The sequence below is a fragment of the Periophthalmus magnuspinnatus genome, chromosome 5 (assembly GCF_009829125.3).
Source record: "Periophthalmus magnuspinnatus isolate fPerMag1 chromosome 5, fPerMag1.2.pri, whole genome shotgun sequence".
Lineage (NCBI taxonomy): Eukaryota > Metazoa > Chordata > Actinopteri > Gobiiformes > Gobiidae > Periophthalmus > Periophthalmus magnuspinnatus.
Window position 1 is genome coordinate 22036294 of NC_047130.1, and position 17859 is coordinate 22054152.

Here is a 17859-nt window from a genome sequence, read left to right on the forward strand (position 1 = left end):
TGTCTGTAAATATCTTTGTTAGGGTTGAACTATCACATAAAACATGAATAGACTGTAAATTTAACCAAAAACATGTGGAAATATCATATTATATCACATTTGTTTATTTTATATTATATATGTATATTTATTATATATTTATTGTGTCTGCCTTTTTAAAGTAGTTTTCTTTATAAGCAATACCCTCAATATTCAAAATTAGTGATATCATACCTTTTTCGATGTATTTCCCATTTCTAGTTTGATTTATTTATTTGTAAAATCAAATGAAGCCTGACAGACAATACGTAGGTGTTTGTGTATCAGTAAAGAAAAATATTCACCTTCACTCTTGTCCTTCTTTAGTCCTGTTTGAGCCCACTTTAGCCTTTACATACACGTGGTTTGGTCTTGTTTAGACCTGGTTTAGTCCAGGTTTAATGAAATCACAATTTAGTTTCAATGCTGACACACAGACAGCTATAGCAATATATCAGATAGGCTATATATAGAACTTCACAAGCTCCTCAGAGCATTTTACAGTAGTCTTTTACTCATTTCTTTCTCATTCATTCTCTGGTAGTAAACTCTGGTAGTGACACGGCTGCTGCAGCAACAGCGTTTCCAACCAGTGTTGATCATAGAAAAAAAAAAAACAAAAAAAAAAACAAAAACAGAAAAAACACTGAGCTACAAAATACTGCCACCCCTGTTCAATATCCCTCATAGCTCCAATGAGAAAATATTAACACGCGTTTTGTGTTTTGTTTAGAATATACCGTATACTCTTATCACATTATGTCCCCTGAGCCATACACAGATGTCCTTATGTTTACATGACATGCAATGCACTCAAAGCACTACATCAAGGAACCACTCATCCATTCACGCGCACATTCTACCAATGATGTTTACGTCAACGTCAACCTTTGGATCAGAGGACGAGCACTTTACCAACTGAGCCCATAATAAAATGTCTCCTGTCTCCAGATCCACATAGTACAGTATCTCCCCACACAACATGCTTACATCTTCTCTTGTTTCCAGACTTCAGAAGCAGTAACAGGGATCAGTAGCAGACTCCCATTCCTTCAATCACAATGGCCGATCGAGACCGCCCCAAACCCACAGAAAACCCAGCCTGACCTCCTCCACCTCTCACCGGCCCACCTCCAAGTCCAGCGCTCCTCCCTCACACCCACAGGAGCCGGCCGCAGAGGGGGGCTTGACCACCACCCTAGAGCACATTATAGGTCAGCTGGATATCCTCACCCAGGTAAGCAGCACAGCATGTACTCTTCTTTATGACAAACTGCATGTACTGTACCGGGCCAGAGCACCCACGTCACACAACACAACAAAAGCTTCCTTCCACTGCAGCCTACGGCCAGAGGTACGATTCACTCTGAAAATCTGAGTTCAAATAAAATAATATGCCCGCTGTTTAATTCTGAATTCACTGACAGCTTAAAACATTGAAAGGACTTACAAATAACAGTACGGTAGGTCTGTAGTTGAGTAATCAATTAATATGTCTTGGTCTTTGTATTAGTCGATTAGTAAGATTCATATGGGACAACAGAAGAAGGGAGAGGTGAGTATTTCCTAGTATTTTTGTATGTTTTTGAATGAACTCCCGTGCAGTTGTAGTCTTGTGAGTGCAGTTTGAAGCAGATACATAGAGATACGTAATAGTTTTGAGAGCTTTTGATACGGCCCCTTCATCGACTAATCCATCAGTAGGACATGTCTTTAGTCGAGCAAGAATATCTTTAGTCCACTACAACCCTAATATTCAGACTGTGTAATTTGGCTACTGTGCAATAACATATATTAAAATAAGCCTTTTATTTAACCTTAATTTACCAGGTAAGTCTCTTTATTATCCTCATTCAGAATTTCATCTACAGGAGAGAACTGGCTCCAGTACTGGTTATTTACTGTAAAAAGAAAAATCACTGTTATGATTGTTTGACATCATGATCAAACAACAGCAAAATCCTTAATACACGTAATGTATGCTGTTCAATAGATTTCCATTTCTATTCTGTGACTAGTCTGAAAAAAACAAACAAACAAAGTGTTATTTCTTATCGATTTTATGGATATTGTTGTCAAAGTTCTAAATCCACTTCTAATTCTAATTTCTAGTGTTAAAAGTCAGTATAGAGTCTAACTAAAAACCTCACCTGCTAATATACATGTCTGTATTATTGTTATTCCTCCTCCGGATGGGGTTGGGGTGCTGTCGTGTCCACAGAGTAAGGACAGAGTCAAGCAGAGATGCTCCCCACTGCCACCTCTCAGCGCCTCCCCCCTCTCAGCATGAGTGCTCTGTGAACGATGAAGGCCAGGCACTGCAGGAGTCCAGACCAAACCAGAACCGACACAACTAAAAATAGATTATCCAAGAGAAAAAGCAGAGGACCACAAACCAGCCAAACCACTTTCAAATCCATTTTAGTTTACTTCACTTAAGGGTTTGAGCTGATACATTTGATTGTTAGTGCTTTCGATGTGGAAAAGCAAGTAGAGAAGGAAGCAGATAATCAAAGTTGCGATTGCCTCTTAAGCCAGACATTTGTAAGAGCAATTACTAATGGTATAAAGTAAAAGTTCTGAGTTAGCTGTTTCCAGGGAGGCCTCAAGTTCACCCTCAAACTAAAGTGATGTGAAGAAGAAATAGCTTCATCTTTTTTCAATAATGGCTGATATATTAGAACTGATATTTTTCTGGCGCTGCCCCAGTCGCTATGTGCCCATGTGTGATTCCCAGATTGTCATCAGTGCATCAGCTTTCAGACAGATCCTAGATAAACACATTTTATTATTTTTACAAAAGTGAAAACTTAAATTGCCATCTTTATTTCAACTTCAGTAAGCCTCTATTTGTATTTTAAAAGCTAAACTACTGTCGGTTAATGGTATCAGCTCAATATATGATCCATAGCACTGTCCATTTTTCTTTTGCTTTCAGACCTTCCCTAATTATTATATATTCAATTCGACTGGGCCATATCATATCGCTGGTGATGTATTGTGAGATGTTGATATGAGATTTGTTATATTATAACTGCACTTACACTGCAGCTGAATTTCCTCTCCATTTGTGAGAGGAGGCAGACAGAGATCATGGCTAATCGCTAATTTGACTGGCTGTGGAGGCTCTGTAGAGACTAAACCTCTAATAAGGAAAGAGATAAAATATGAAAAGTGGAAGCACAACTTGTGGCTATAATTTAAAGGAGCTGTACCAGATTTTTACTGTCTTCCAAATGTGGAAAAAACACATCTAGTTTATTCCTCACTTATCTGCTGCATCCTAATTATTCACAATGATGAGTTTATAAGGGCTTTTCACAACTTTCAGAGGCCAGAGCTGAGTTTTGCTGTCCTGGTAATCCTAAAAACAACTAGTATGATAACAGTGCACTGCCTGATTGTATAAAATGCTTCTTAATTAGATGCAGATTCAGTCTCATTGCTGTTTTAAAAGCTTCTCAATGTATCTATACTGATAAAAAACTCATTTTGATTAAAAAAAAAAAAAATCTGGTACAGCCAAATCTGAATAGCCAAAACAGTACAAATATTTATTCATTTTAAGTTCTGTACTACACTATTCTCAAAAAAAGTCTATGTATGGTTTTGTAGAGCAATGCAGTACGTTCAGATGAGTTTTATTGATGTCCAAAACGATTGTCCAAATGTTCGGTTAGTGACCGCCACCTTATTCAATACATGCGATTCTGTTAAATTATAGCTTACAGCGTGAGGTCCTTTTGTCGCAATTTCCTATCAGAACAGTTTCTTGTTTCATCTATCATCAGAAAATCAGTAGTTTTACGTTTCTTTTTTGTGCAAACCCGTATCTCTCCGATTACCCCGTCCTCCTGAGTTTTGGCTAGCGCTGCAGTACTCCTCTTTTCTTGTCCATTTCACAAGTCTTTTTGGGTTTTATTTTTCACTATTACAGCTCTTTGTAACTGTAATCCTTGAGACTGAGGAGAGCCGATGAATTATTCAGCACGGACTGGAGCTGGCTCTCTCACTCTGCTGCGTTGGCTGATTTCACTCCCAACATTTCACTGCTTTGACTTTCTATCTTTCATGAAATGAGAATATACTGTACTATAGGGTTCAAAAGTATTGGAAATCAGATACTCATTCATGCTAAAACTAGTATCGAAGCTAGATATCCATTTGAGTAGGCATCAATACAAAAAAGTCACATTCACAGGACAGAAATACATTTTTCCTGAATAGCTTTAGAGCGATCTTGAACAGTATCAGAACAAGTATAAGACACATAGACTAGTATTCACCCATGGACCACTGTGGAATACAGGGAAAGTCTTATTTAATGTTGAAAATCACATTCTGTTGTTTTAAGTTGACGTTTTCTTACTGTGACAACACTACGCTACTATGCCTTGATCCCCGGCCTTAAAAAGCTAAAAGTGTTTTGAATTTATACAATTTATTGGAAGAAGTCTGTGCAATCCCTCAGTCGTCCAGGTTTGATCCATAGTAAAAGCCAAAAGTCCATTTTGTCCAGTTGACAGATTTAACTTTTGGCTTTTACAATTAATTGGAAGACTTGATTGTAATAAGCTGCTTCACAAATGTTACACGAAGGGTGTCCGAACACATGGACACATGCACCACATCGAAAGTTGGACTGAAAATCTGGACTAGACCAGGACTAAACCAAACTACATCAAGACTAAATTAGGCTCAAACCAGGATCAAATCAGTGTGAACGCAATGTAATTTAGCTTATACAGGCTGTGGTTTTCATAGACATTGAAACAAATTGAGGAAATTGTATTTTCCTAGAAGCAGCAAATGAAAATCAACCCTGTCAGACTCATTACATTTTTAAAGAGCATTTAACTTTTAAGCTTGTCAAACAATCAATAGCCAGATACTAATCGATATTATTGTGCCTCTGTGATGGTGACAGGAAGAGAAGCGTCTCAAGTAGGGGACTGTCTGCAATTAAACTTCGAATAAAGTGAATTTTATTTGACTGATACCAAAACTAGTATTGAAGCTAGATGTTCATTTAAACTTATACTTTAAAGCACACATAAATGGGACAAAATCGAGACACACTGTGATATTAAGGAAACTACTATTATTTTGTGTTAGATATAGTCTAGGAAAATACAGCATTTTACATTTTACTCGCCACTGTCCAATTATTAGTAATTCATGTTTTTTTTTACTTTTTAACTTTTTTATTTGCAACTTCCTTGATTACTACAATGAATAATCAACACAGACTTACCGTACCGCATTAGCCCTAACCCTTAACCCTGAACCCTTAACCCTGAACCCTTAACCCTGAACCCTAACCCTGTGGAGTTGTACAAAGTCTAAGTACTAAGCCTTAGTATGAATGTACTTTATATTGGCCTTATATCCAAACACGCAAGCTACTAATCTCAGCAGCGCCTATACAAAAGAGTCTAGCCTGGTCTTTCTAACTGCTTTCCTCAACCATTTTATCAGCCAACTTCAACAAAACACTTGTTATTTCAGTATTACAAATATGTGCTATGTGAGGGTCAGAACAGATGTTAGACTGATAAGACTAGACCACTTCTTAAAATATAAAGTACATTTTTGGGATTTCTTCTCAGGTTAGGACACAAAAAATAAGTCACTGACTCTGTGACGGTAATGGCAACTGACATGCTAACACACACTTCCTGGTTATCGGACAATAAAGCGCTTCATATCTAGATGTAGGCAGCAGACAGCAGTAGAAAATGGTTAAGAAAAAAATAAGTTAAATGTCCTGTACCCATCTAATTTTGGCCCATATATCTGAGCAAAATGCGTCTTTTCAAAGTACAGATATAATGTGTGAGCTGCACTTGAGGTCAAAATATGTCTGCTGCCTGCTGTCTGCATCCAATTATAAAGTGTTTTATTGTCTGATAACCAGGAAGTGTGTGTTAGCATGCTAGTTGTTGTTACCGTTACAGTCACACCAAAACTCTGGTTTGGTCTCTGAGAGTTATGAAAAGCACTTATAAACTCATTGAGTGATTCGGTTGCTTGGAATGGATAAGATAAATGATATAATTTACAATGAACTACCAATTGTTCAGTTTTTAACATTTTTAAAAGGTCCTATATTACACAAAACTGACTCTTGTGAGCTTTAAGCCATGTTAGAATGCTGTTACCTCCTCAAAAACATACCTGAAGTTGTGTTTTGTTTCATTCACACATGTTTGAGTAACACTTTATTATTAGTCTGTCTACATCTCCAAAACTTAAAATGCTCTGTTCCACCTTGGCATGTCATGAAGTGGTAGTTTTCAAGTTAACACTTACCTTTTGTTCAGTAGACGTTATCTAAATGATTCTAGTGAAGATAAATGGAGTTTAAAAACACAATGGAGCACTTCCTGTAGTACCACATGAGATCAGCAGGTGGAGCTGAGTGTTTTATATTTGAGATAAAAACTTAAATATGAAGGATTTGTGTGTTAAACGTGTGTGAATGAAACAAAACACAACTCTGAGTATGTTTTTGATAAGGAAACATTATAACGGATCAGAAAATAGCGTAAGATGAGCCCTTTAAAACAGTGGAAATCGGGCACAGGGCTTTTAAATATAACATTAAACCAAACATGTGTCTGTTTTCACTGCAAACATATATCTATCCTAAAATCTTGTGAAAGTACTTGGCTCTTAGATTTGAAAACTGATCATAACTGACTTTGTGAAATTGCATTAGTAGTACAATGGTGAGAAATGCGTGTTGTTTGTGGTCAGAATCGATGCAGACTTTAGAGGGGGGAACGCAGGACATCTTTTTGGACTTGCAAAGAAAAACAGGTTTTGTATCCAACCTGACCATCTGTTCCACAACATCTGTTAAGCACAAAACCAATTTGAGTTTCTCATTTAAAAAGAAATTGCAACTTATTCAGATCAAGAAGTCGTGATGTAAATAGATCGTTTGTCTAAGTAAAGAAATTGCAGTGTACCAAGTTTTGACATTGGAGTAATGAGTTGTTGTTTTTTACTCCCACCACAAGCTGAAATTACTTACAAATTTATGTAAAAACGAATTATGACTTGTCAAATTTCCTCTGTAATAACCAGCTTGTCTCATCATTGTCGCATCTGAAATATCAAAGTTTAATCACAGATCTAATATTTGAGCGACAGTGGCAGAGTGGTTGACGTATAACCCGAGAGCTTGTGATTCAGTCCAAGCTGTTTGAGCAGATTGGCAGTCAAAGTTCATCCATCCGCCCCAGGACAGCTGTGGCCATAGTTGTAGCTTATTTGTCTGAGGAGTGAATGAATAATGCCAAATCCTTCTCTTAGGACAGACGTATTATTCAAAATCGACTTTTCAGAGCTTTTATTACTGTATTATAGCTGTTTCCCCTTCTCATTTAGCCTCTTAAAGTTGTTTTTGAAGCGATTCGTGGATGTTTGAGCAAACTTTAATCGATTATTTTCAAGATGCCATATTGCCAATCAATCCCCGTTTTCATCACAGTTTTCTAACGTAGAAATCAGCGGGAAGAAGTAATTTTAGATGAATATTGCGATTTAAAATGTAACATAATTATTCACAGGTGTCGTAGATTATTTAACTAACTATTGACTAACTATTTAGCAGATATAAGCACAACAGGTCTTCTTTAACTTTAACTCTGTAACTTTATTCAAACTGTTCAGTCAAGACTATGTCATTTTTCTGTTGGGAGTTGGCTTTTTAATCATCAACATGGAAACATCATGCTTTTCCAAGAATGTTCCCCATTAGTTTACATTTATTCAATCACAGGTGCATATTTTTATTACTCATAAATACATTGAAAAACATGGATTCTTACGGTGAGCAGGATCACTTTTCCACAGACCCGACCTATAACTTGGCTTATTGATGCCATTCTGCCTGTCTCCATGATTTATTGAAAGTTAAATGCAAGTTTAATACTGTAAAACATTCCATCCAAAGCAATAATATCTCTATGGATAATAATAACAACAACAACAATAATAATAATAATAATAATAATAATAATAATAATAATAATAATGACAATGATAATGATAATGACAATAATACATTAACTCAAAGACGCTTTACAATAGCTTTACATGTTTCTCCTTTAAAATGGCATTAAAAAGCATATCATCTCATACTTTATACCTGTCTGAACCATGATAATCACCTCAAGACATTTTCCACTCGTTGACAAGTCCTTTGTGTGCCTGCCAGCCCGGGCCTCATACCAGCGCTATGACACTTTGTAATGTAGCGTCTAGTAACATCCAGTGCTGCCCGGGGGCACGGAGGGCGGATTGTCTTCAAAGAAAACCTCTATTTTTAGGAGACAAAGATTTAGTTTCTACTCCTCATGAAAAGTATAGGCCTGGATAGTATTGCGCCCGTTATAGCTGTATCAAATTTGGAGATATTGATCTAGAAATTGAAGACGGGAGACAGAGGAGAGACAGAGGAATTAAAGTGGGATTTTTTTGTATGTTGTGAATGGTTCAGCAGGACGAGGATTTTCAATTTGATGAACCAAGAATAAACTCCCGTACAATTGTAAGCTCAGTGGTACATGCTGCTTTTTTTCTCAAAAACATGGTTAAATTGTGCGATTAAAAATTATGCAACAAACTGTATAATTTTGAAGGTCTGTTCTTTTTGTCTGGTACAAAAAAAAAGGGACATTTAAAGGGACATTGCGAAAATGTTCTAAGATGACCCTGGATCTCCCACATATAAAGTCATGCTATGTTCAGATCAGTTAGCTTTTACTGATAACAACTGCAATGCCGAGAGGGTTACCAGTTTGAGTCCTCAGATTCAGTTGGTTTGAGTTGGTCTCTCAAACTCTCTCAGCGTTATGTAATTATTTTGTTGTCAATTCCACTACTCGCTCATGTGATCTGCAGCTATCCATAGGAGGGGCCGACAACATGCGGCGCTTTGTTGTGGCGACATTTAAGGTAACGTCAGCTTCTATTGCATACCACTGTATCTAACGTGGATGTCAGCAGACTTGTTTCTTTTATTAAGTCGTTTTAGATGAATATTACAATTTAAAATGTGCAAATTATAACAGAATGATCCATGGGTGTCATAGATTATAACTATCGAGCAGACACAACCATGATAGGTCTTCTATAAACCACTGGCAACTCAGGTTCAGATCTAATTGTAGTACCTTTTTAAAACCAGTTAGAGCGCAGGCTATGTACAATTCGTTGTTTGTGGACTTTGACATATGGGATGTTCTCAGACAAGTGCGTCAAAGAAAACATATAACACATAAGATAAGAGATATGACTACTCTGCAAGAATACACACACTTACATCACATACTTGCCTGTCATGATCATTTTTTAAGTGTGATATATTGCTGAAGTAAATATTGTCGATAAACAAGAATATTGAACCCAAACCATAAACCAGAAATATCCTCCAAACGTATGTATGATATTGTTAAAAAATATTCGCTGCAATAATTAAAAACGCAATGCAACACTTAAGTAGTCATTTTGTATAGGGTATATAATGAGTCTTCAATTCATAATTCAACTCTCAAAACTCAAAAGCACTAATCTCATCATAGTACAGAAAAAAGGTTAATATTTCCTACTGGTACAAAGAAAAACTACCCACTATAAATATTAACCCAGAAAAAATGATTGTTCCATCTCATGCTTTGAGCGATAAGTCGATATAGTAATTATCATGACAGGCCTACATACATGCAGTAAAAAAAAAAAAAAAATATATATATAGGAGGGTGGAGGGATGAGTAACTAACCAATTTACAGACAGGAAAGCAGAGGGTTCAAGTTCACTGCTGGCTCATAAAAGCTCAGGTTATAATTTGTTTTTAGGAGAAAAAACAATCAATATTTGTGATCGTTTCCAGCACAGGATCATCAGTGACCTTTCAGGGAAACTTGTAACAAATGAGCCAAACGTATTTGTCTCAGCTTCCTGTTTATCCGTGGGTTTCAGAGTGATTAAAAATTAGCACAGTTGGCGTTGCAATTAACAATTCAAAACAAAATATGATATGAATAGTGAAAAGTCCTCAGAATGGCTGAACATGTCTGTGTAATCCCTCAGTCGTCCAGGTCTGATACATAATAAAAGCCAAAAGAAAAATCAACTGGACAAAAAGTTGTGGGAGTGAAGACGTTTTGCTGCTCGTCTTCAGTTCTGGTCAGTTTCAGTGTAGTTAGCTCCTCTCTTCAGATAGATACAAGGCAGTGACCACCAGTAATCTGACCAGAACTGAAGAAGCGGCTTGGATGAGCAACGAAACATCATTAGTTCCTCTGTAGTTTTACTTTTAGCTTTTACTATGGCTCAAAATGTTAAAAGGAAGCTTGATCCTATGAAGTTGGAGGATTTTAATGCCATGTAAACATTCAAAAGAGTTTATTTTTTATGTTGAATTATTAATAGCTATGACAATCGTGCTAGTATTTCATCACTTTAAAACCCATGGATAATCAATTCTGGAAATACATTTTGTGATAACTGGTTTAGGCCATAGTTTTTGTGGATTTTTTTTGTCCTACTAGTAAAGAAAGTGTGTCTATAATAAGATTTTTGCTTTTCCCATCCATCCATGTTATCATAATACTAAAGTTGATAAAGATATATAGCTTATAATATCTGAAAAATACTACCTTTTCATTGGTAGTCAGTATTCAGGAGCATCTTGATCAGGCTATGTTTAATGCGTTTGTTTGTCTCTTTACCATCTGGCTGTCTCGTTCACACCTCAATCGTCTCGACATGTTTTGATACATTTCTCTCCTCCGAAGTCTTCAGTCCCTTCGGTTTCTCAGTCGGATCTGCGGGAGGGCGTGTGGTTGTTGTCATGGTCCTGTTGACATACCTCCTCTGCTCCGGCCCAAACACACGTGCTTTATTTGGCTACGGAGCACTTTTGTGTTGCCAAGCGCAGCCTCAGAGATGTGCCCACTGTCATGTGTTACCGTGCAACATTCAGTCAGGGAAGTATTCAGAAAAGCTGTTACATGTAGCAGGCCTGTCACCGTAATTACTATTTCGATCGTTCAATACGTGATAAAGGGAACAATTATTTTTGAAGGTCTGTATTCTGGGTACTTTTTCTTTGCACTAGTGGGGAACTTTTACTTATATTGATGTACTATGATGAGATTTGAACTGTAAAGGATTGAAGGTGGAAATTCGCTATTTAAATATGTGACCATTTACCATTTGCTAAATATATCATTTATTTATAACAGCTCACGTTCATTAATAACACTGTACATAGGTTTTAGGTTTAGGTTTTAGGAATAGGTTTTGGGGGAAATCCTGCTTTAGGGTTACTGTATCAGTGACATAATGGCATTCAGTATTATATCATTTATCGTCTATATTTTCTTCAGCCATATATCATACTTCAAAATGTGTTATTGAGGCTGGACAATATGAAGAAGAAGAAATTTATTATATTATTTGATCACAATTTTCAATAAAAATAATTTTAAAATGATTGACGTCAACATGGACACGATTATGTTCTTTCGTAAAAGAAAGTAAAATTCACCCAAAATCTGACAAAAGATTGGCCGTGGACCTCTTTATTAAAATGACCCAAGTTAATCCCTAATGATTACATTTTTTAGCAGCCAACACAAATTGATTAAATCTCAACTTGATTAAACTTTGATTAATTGCACAGCACTAGTTTCACAGTGTTGTTTTTTTCCTTGTTGAACCATAGGGTTTATATTGGAAATATACATCAGTGTTTCCCATTACTATAAGAGACTATGTTGGCCCTCCATGGTCTAAAATGCTCCCCCCATAGTTTAATAACAATCTCATGCTCATTGTATTATCATGAACTTATAAAAGAGACAATGATTAAAGATTAAATATAGGCAGTGACATTTATACTCCACAAATTGAATGAGTTTAAATTTTTCAAATAAAAAAAAATGTGTGGCCATAGTCTTATCCAAATCTATAGGAAAAACTGCATCACAATTGTCTAATTTCTCTGTGTTTTATCGCAGTTTACACACTTTGCTTTTTATTTGCTTTGAGAGACAAGTAAATCATTCTGCTTCTTCTGAGGGTTCACACTTCATTGTAATTGGTTAACTCTGCCTGTCACTCACTCAGAAACAGACTTAGAGACAGACCAATGTGTCAGTTTTTGAACATCGAGCTGCAACAGAAATCCACTGAATCATCTGATATAACCATCTCTCCAGATTGGCAGAGTCACAGAGCCTGCTGTGAGTGTGCTGTCTAAATATAATTATAAAGCGTTTTTATCAACAGCAAACCAGGAAGTAACCTTGTATGCATGCTAGTTGTTAGGAGTTCCATGATGGCAAAACTACGCTCTGATCTCTGAAACTGTGAAAAGCTCTTATAAACTCATCCTGGTGAATAATTTGGATGCTTGGAATGCCCTAGGAAAGTGAGGAATACCTTTGGACGACTGCAAACTGTTTAAAATTATGTAGTTTGGTTTTTCACTTTTTAAGGGGGTAAAAATCAAGTACCTTTAAAGAAACTATTTTTGTGTGTAAAATTTAATTCCTTAAAAAATGCATTTTTTATTATTGTCATATCAAAATTGTATCAAACCTTTTACTAATCAAAATCAAGTTTGAAATTTTACTGACAACTTCACGGCAACACTACTTTCAACTGTACTCGGCCTGGCGGCAATCCTTCAGCTTTACAAATACCCAACAAAAGATCAAACTACAAGAGCCATTCTCTGAGCTGCTACTTGATCTTCCTCCCTCCTCCTTCAACTCCTCCTCCTCCTCTCCGAGCGCAGATTGAACACTTCTCCTCAATTGTACATGACAAAAACACCACCAAAAAACTGCCACTGAGCAGAAAACTGTTGTGATCTCGCCTGCTGCCCACTCACACCAGCAGCTCTTTGTATTCACAGCATTCAACTCAAAATGTTTTATTCAACTGCGCACGACACAGCAAGACACAACACTGGAGCTTACAATCAGATTATCACCCAGACTGTCAATAGGATGGATTTCAATCTCATAGTATATTTTCAATTTCAGTATAAGCCACACGGTACACAATGGGTACATTTACATTCACATTGGCAGACGAGTGTAATCAAATAACGCAATAATTAGATCAGATTTTTGGTGTGTGTTTGCATTAGGATTAGGTCAAAAGTATAAAAAATCAGATACTCACAGGGGTGGCACCAGAGGGTGGGCTTGAAGGGGCACTAGCCTCCACTAGACTGGTCAAAGCTCCCCCATAGCTCTCCCAAAGACTTTCATAGCACCTTCAATCATAAAATCTAAAAATGTTGTTCAAAATTACAACCTCAGGGGCTAACTACATTTAAAACTGCAAAGCAAACATGGTAGGGGGCGGAATAAGGTAATTAGAGTATCGAGTCTATTCTTTAGTATAGAAATAGGGTTTGAAATTTTAGTATCATGTCAACAATAATTTAAACGCACAAAAGAAATCTGATCATCCACTGGTAGTACGTGTCAGGTCAAAGTGCAATGGATTTTACTTCAAAATGTAAAAACAACAGATTATCATAATTACCAAGTGCTAATTTAAACTTATTTTGGTCTAAGTTAGTTTCTATTAAGTTTAATCTATCGTCGTTTTTATATTGAAACTTTGTCCAGTAATTTCAGGCATGTACATTTTTGCACTTATTGTGTCAAAGTGTTTTCAAATCTCATAATAATATCGCTCTCAAATATCACATTTTTCCCTCATATTGCACAGCCTTACCCCAGAGCACCCATAACAGCAGTCTAACAGAGCTCTTTTGGTCATTACTGTCAGTCTGACGTTACACAGACTCCTCACACATGCTCCTCTGGCCTGGTCCTCTCCCTCGTGAACAAAGACTACACAATATACTCACATTTATCTCAACATCTGCACTAGTAAAAGAGGACTTCACTGGGGAAATAGTATTTGAGGTTAACATGAGACGGATCCTGGCGTTTTGCTTGTCTAAATAATGGTTCAAATAAAGAGCTGATTTAATTAGTAATAGACCGGGTTTGTCCTGCTGTTTGCCTGGGATCCAAAACACACACTTCTTCAGTACTTGATGTACTAGATATGAATCTGGTCTCCGAGTTCAGATGGGTGTGATTGACAGGTGATTGATTAGCTATTCAGGGACACACAGTTTGGTCAGTTTGTATCAAAACAAATATGGCTGCTAACATGGGAAATAATCACAGGGGACTGAAAAACATTTCTGAATGAGTGAGTGAAGAACTAAACTCCGTTAATCTGGGGTGAGAGAAATGTAAAAACGATGGGTGGCCTGTAGGGCTGAGTGATATTGGAAATAAAATAATCTTTTTTTCTTTTTTTTTTTCCCCATATAGACAGATATAGTCTTGATTTTCAATTCAGTCGTCTTCCATCTTATTGAAAACATAGACAGGTGACTTCAGGTATAAAGAGCAGGTGTCAGGATCACAACAGGTTTTTTTTTCGTGTTGATTGGACCAAAAATTCCAGAGAAATCCACATCTAAATTTTGCACGCATGTTACCGCTATCGACAGAAACGTGTGAAGCCCATGCACTAAATTAAGTCTTAAGTTTCACTCGATTAAGTTCCGAAACAATGAGAAAATAGTCATTATACTTTCTGTAACTTGGATTATAATGATGAAAAACACCAGAGGAGAGAAGGAGAGCAGAAAAAGGTGAGGAGCTGGATCAGAGAGAGGGAGGGAGAGCGGGGGCAGATGGCACCGCACACACACAGAGGCAGAGGGAAAGACAGACAGAAATTGTGCAGATTTTAGTGAAATTTGGGAAACGCGAGGACACGTGAGGAGACATAAAGAGACTGCGGTCGTGACTCAGAGCTTTCACCTAAACAAGAGAGCGGTGACTCCTCTTCAGTACCACGCGCTCTTACTGACACAGGATTGGCTGTAAACCTGTCGATTTAAATGCCCTTGCCTTATCATCAAGATCGACCAAAGTTTAGCTTGCGATACATATTGATCTTTTGAGTTTTGGCACCGCCCGAGTGGCCAGTTGGCTCATTAAGTTTGAGGGCATGGGGGCCAGACTGATATTCCTCTGTATAAAAAGAGACATCTCATTCTGGATAATCTATCGTGTTCTGTTTCCCTGTTATGTCTCCGTGTTGATCTCTTGTTTCTTTTGCCCTTGCTTCCTTGCAGACAGTTTCGATCCTGGAGGAGCGCCTCACTCTGACCGAGGACAAACTGAAGGAGTGTTTGGAAAACCAGATGGAGCTGAGCGAACTACTGCAGAGGAGGCATCAGGACTGAAACTTTACACTTCACAAAGAGGAAGAGGTGCCCCCCATAAAAAAACAAACAAAAAAACACACAAAATCTACCTTTATGTACTGTAAGTGTCGTACCTGCTCTTAAAATGCACCAATCCAATCAACAAAGAACAAACTGACTACATGGGAAATATAGTGTTTCTTATTAAAGAGACTATTGAGACTTTAGACGCCCAAACTTATTTTCTTTCTCTTGGTTGAACAATAAGGATGTTTTATGGATGTAATGTGACCCAAAGGCTATACAGGGCTGCATGTGAATTAATTAAATGGAAACTATGTAGGAGGACAGACTAGTTTGGCATAACGATTTGATCAGATGGAAACGGCAATGTAATGTGAATACAAGAGCCAGTTTCAATATTGTTTCACATGTAATTAAGTGAATAAAAAAGGGATAGGTTTAGGATTTATTGTTTGTCAATTTGATTCAAAGCAAATATCCCTCAGATTTTAAAAGTGCACTATGTAACTATTTGGATGAAGGGTCTGCCACCTGCTTGTTGCCTTGGGGATGTTATTGCTGTGGTGATACCACAAGGCCACAAGTCGGATGTTTGTAGAGGTGATCCTATTTGTATTGATTAAATAGATGGGTTAAAAATGCTGTACTAGTTTGGAACATTCCACGCAAAGCAATAAGAGACCCCGCACCCCACCAGAAATGTTACATAGTTCACCTTTAACACAAACTAGAGCTGCAGGTTTGGAGCAGTAAATAGCCATCACAATAATGGGATTCAGTTTCCTGTTATATAGTACATTTTTGCATATTGTTGACCAATAAAACCTTCACATCACCTTGTTGGCATAGCAACCAAGTCACATACACAAGGAGTTACTTTAACAACAACATGTAAACAGTTACAAGGATAACAAAATGTGGCAACTCTGAGCTAAATATCAGATTGTTACACTAAAATATAGTTAATTCCTATAGGAACTGTCCTAATTTTTCATCATTCTGATCCCATAGATAGAATTTCTAATACATATTTTTTGACCAGTTGTTCTGTCTTGAAATACACCAACTTTGAGAAGAAAATCCCGTCTGATACGTCCCAAACACACAAACAGATAGATGTGATAAAGAGAGTCTGATATTGACTTGATAGGTTGAACTTTATAGATCTTTGCTCGTTCTCTCTGTGGCCTCACCTGAAATGCCTTATAATTCTGCACGTTTTTATTGCTTATTTAGTCCAGGAGGAGGCAGACACCTGTAGAAGTTGTTCTTGGCTCAGTGCTGAGAGAGCAGTCCCAGGTTTGTGCTGACGAAGGAGCGGCTGCTGTTTATCACCGTGTGGCTCGTTGCATTTCTGTGAGCGCAGAAGTAATATAAAACACGGATTTGAATTTTTATATGTATTTTTGTATGAGAGAACCGCATTAAAGATCAACTTTTTGGAGCGTTCTACCATGTTATTATTTTGTTCCTCGTCAAAAACTTGCCTGAAGAGGTTTTGCGTGTTTGAGTAATCTAGGGATCTGTCTTGGGCCCTATTCAAACTCTGCTTATGGTTAGCTATGCAATTCTGTCCGATGCTCAGCCCACAAGCCTACAACACCCATTCTCCCACTGGGCAGTTTTCCATAAATATATAAAAGTATAAAAAGTAACATGGCGATAGCAATGAATACCCCATAGAAGTACTGTATAATAACCCCTTTTTAAGAAGAAAACTGTCTCAGGTCAGATTTTGTATGCTAGTCCTGCATAAATTTATGACTTGGGACGAGACACAATTCCCACAAGACAAGATGAGATATGAGATTTGGTCCCTGAGAACGAAAGACGAGATGTTGACATGATTTGTAATACATAAATTGCGCGATCCAGTTCACTATTTTGGCCTTAGAATTAATGAATTTCTTATTTAATTATTGATATTTTTGTTGTCACTATAGCACTACGTTTTGGAAATATCACTTAACTAGCTAGCTCACGTTCGCTATGTATGTGTGTAATTGTAAAAACATGGCATCTTGTGGTAGTTTTGTCTCGCGAGATCTTGTGTTACGAGATCTCGGCCCATGCTTAATTAATTTATATCACCGTATGTAAGTCTGTGCAATTAATCAAAATTATAATGAGATTCAGTCATTTCTAAGGAAGAATACTCACCATGTTTTGTGGTAAATGACAATTATAAAAAGTCCCTATAGTTTCTGCTCAGGAAATGTATTTATTTGGAAGTTGGTAGATTTGAAATGAAATTAAAATGGGGAAATTGTGGTGGATTATTACAAGAAATAAACATTTGTGATTCATTTTGTGTCTTACATGTATCTTAAAGTTGACAGTCATGTTCTAAATTCTGAGTTTTCTTTCAACACCGCATGTTTTTATAGTTATATAACACTGGGACTGTAAAAGTTTTTGTTAAGAAAGTAGAATCCTTTATAACTCAATTAGTTTCATTCAGACACACATGTTTCAGCCTTATGCAATCGTCTTTGAAAACATCTTCCAAACATGTACTTGAACTGCTAAAGTCAAAAACTGA

General features: G+C 37.0%; 1 protein-coding gene across 1 annotated transcript in view; it reads left to right on the forward strand.

Annotated features, from left to right (window-relative positions):
- The window catches only part of poc1a (POC1 centriolar protein A), a 39875-nt gene extending 24537 nt beyond the window's left edge, over positions 1 to 15338 (forward strand). Inside the window, 3 exon segments of the mRNA XM_055221702.1 lie at positions 1027 to 1095; positions 1097 to 1255; positions 15222 to 15338. Of these exon segments, the coding sequence (XP_055077677.1) occupies positions 1027 to 1095; positions 1097 to 1255; positions 15222 to 15332 (339 nt within the window). The 3' untranslated portion in view covers positions 15333 to 15338.
- The last annotated feature ends 2521 nt before the right edge of the window (positions 15339 to 17859 follow it).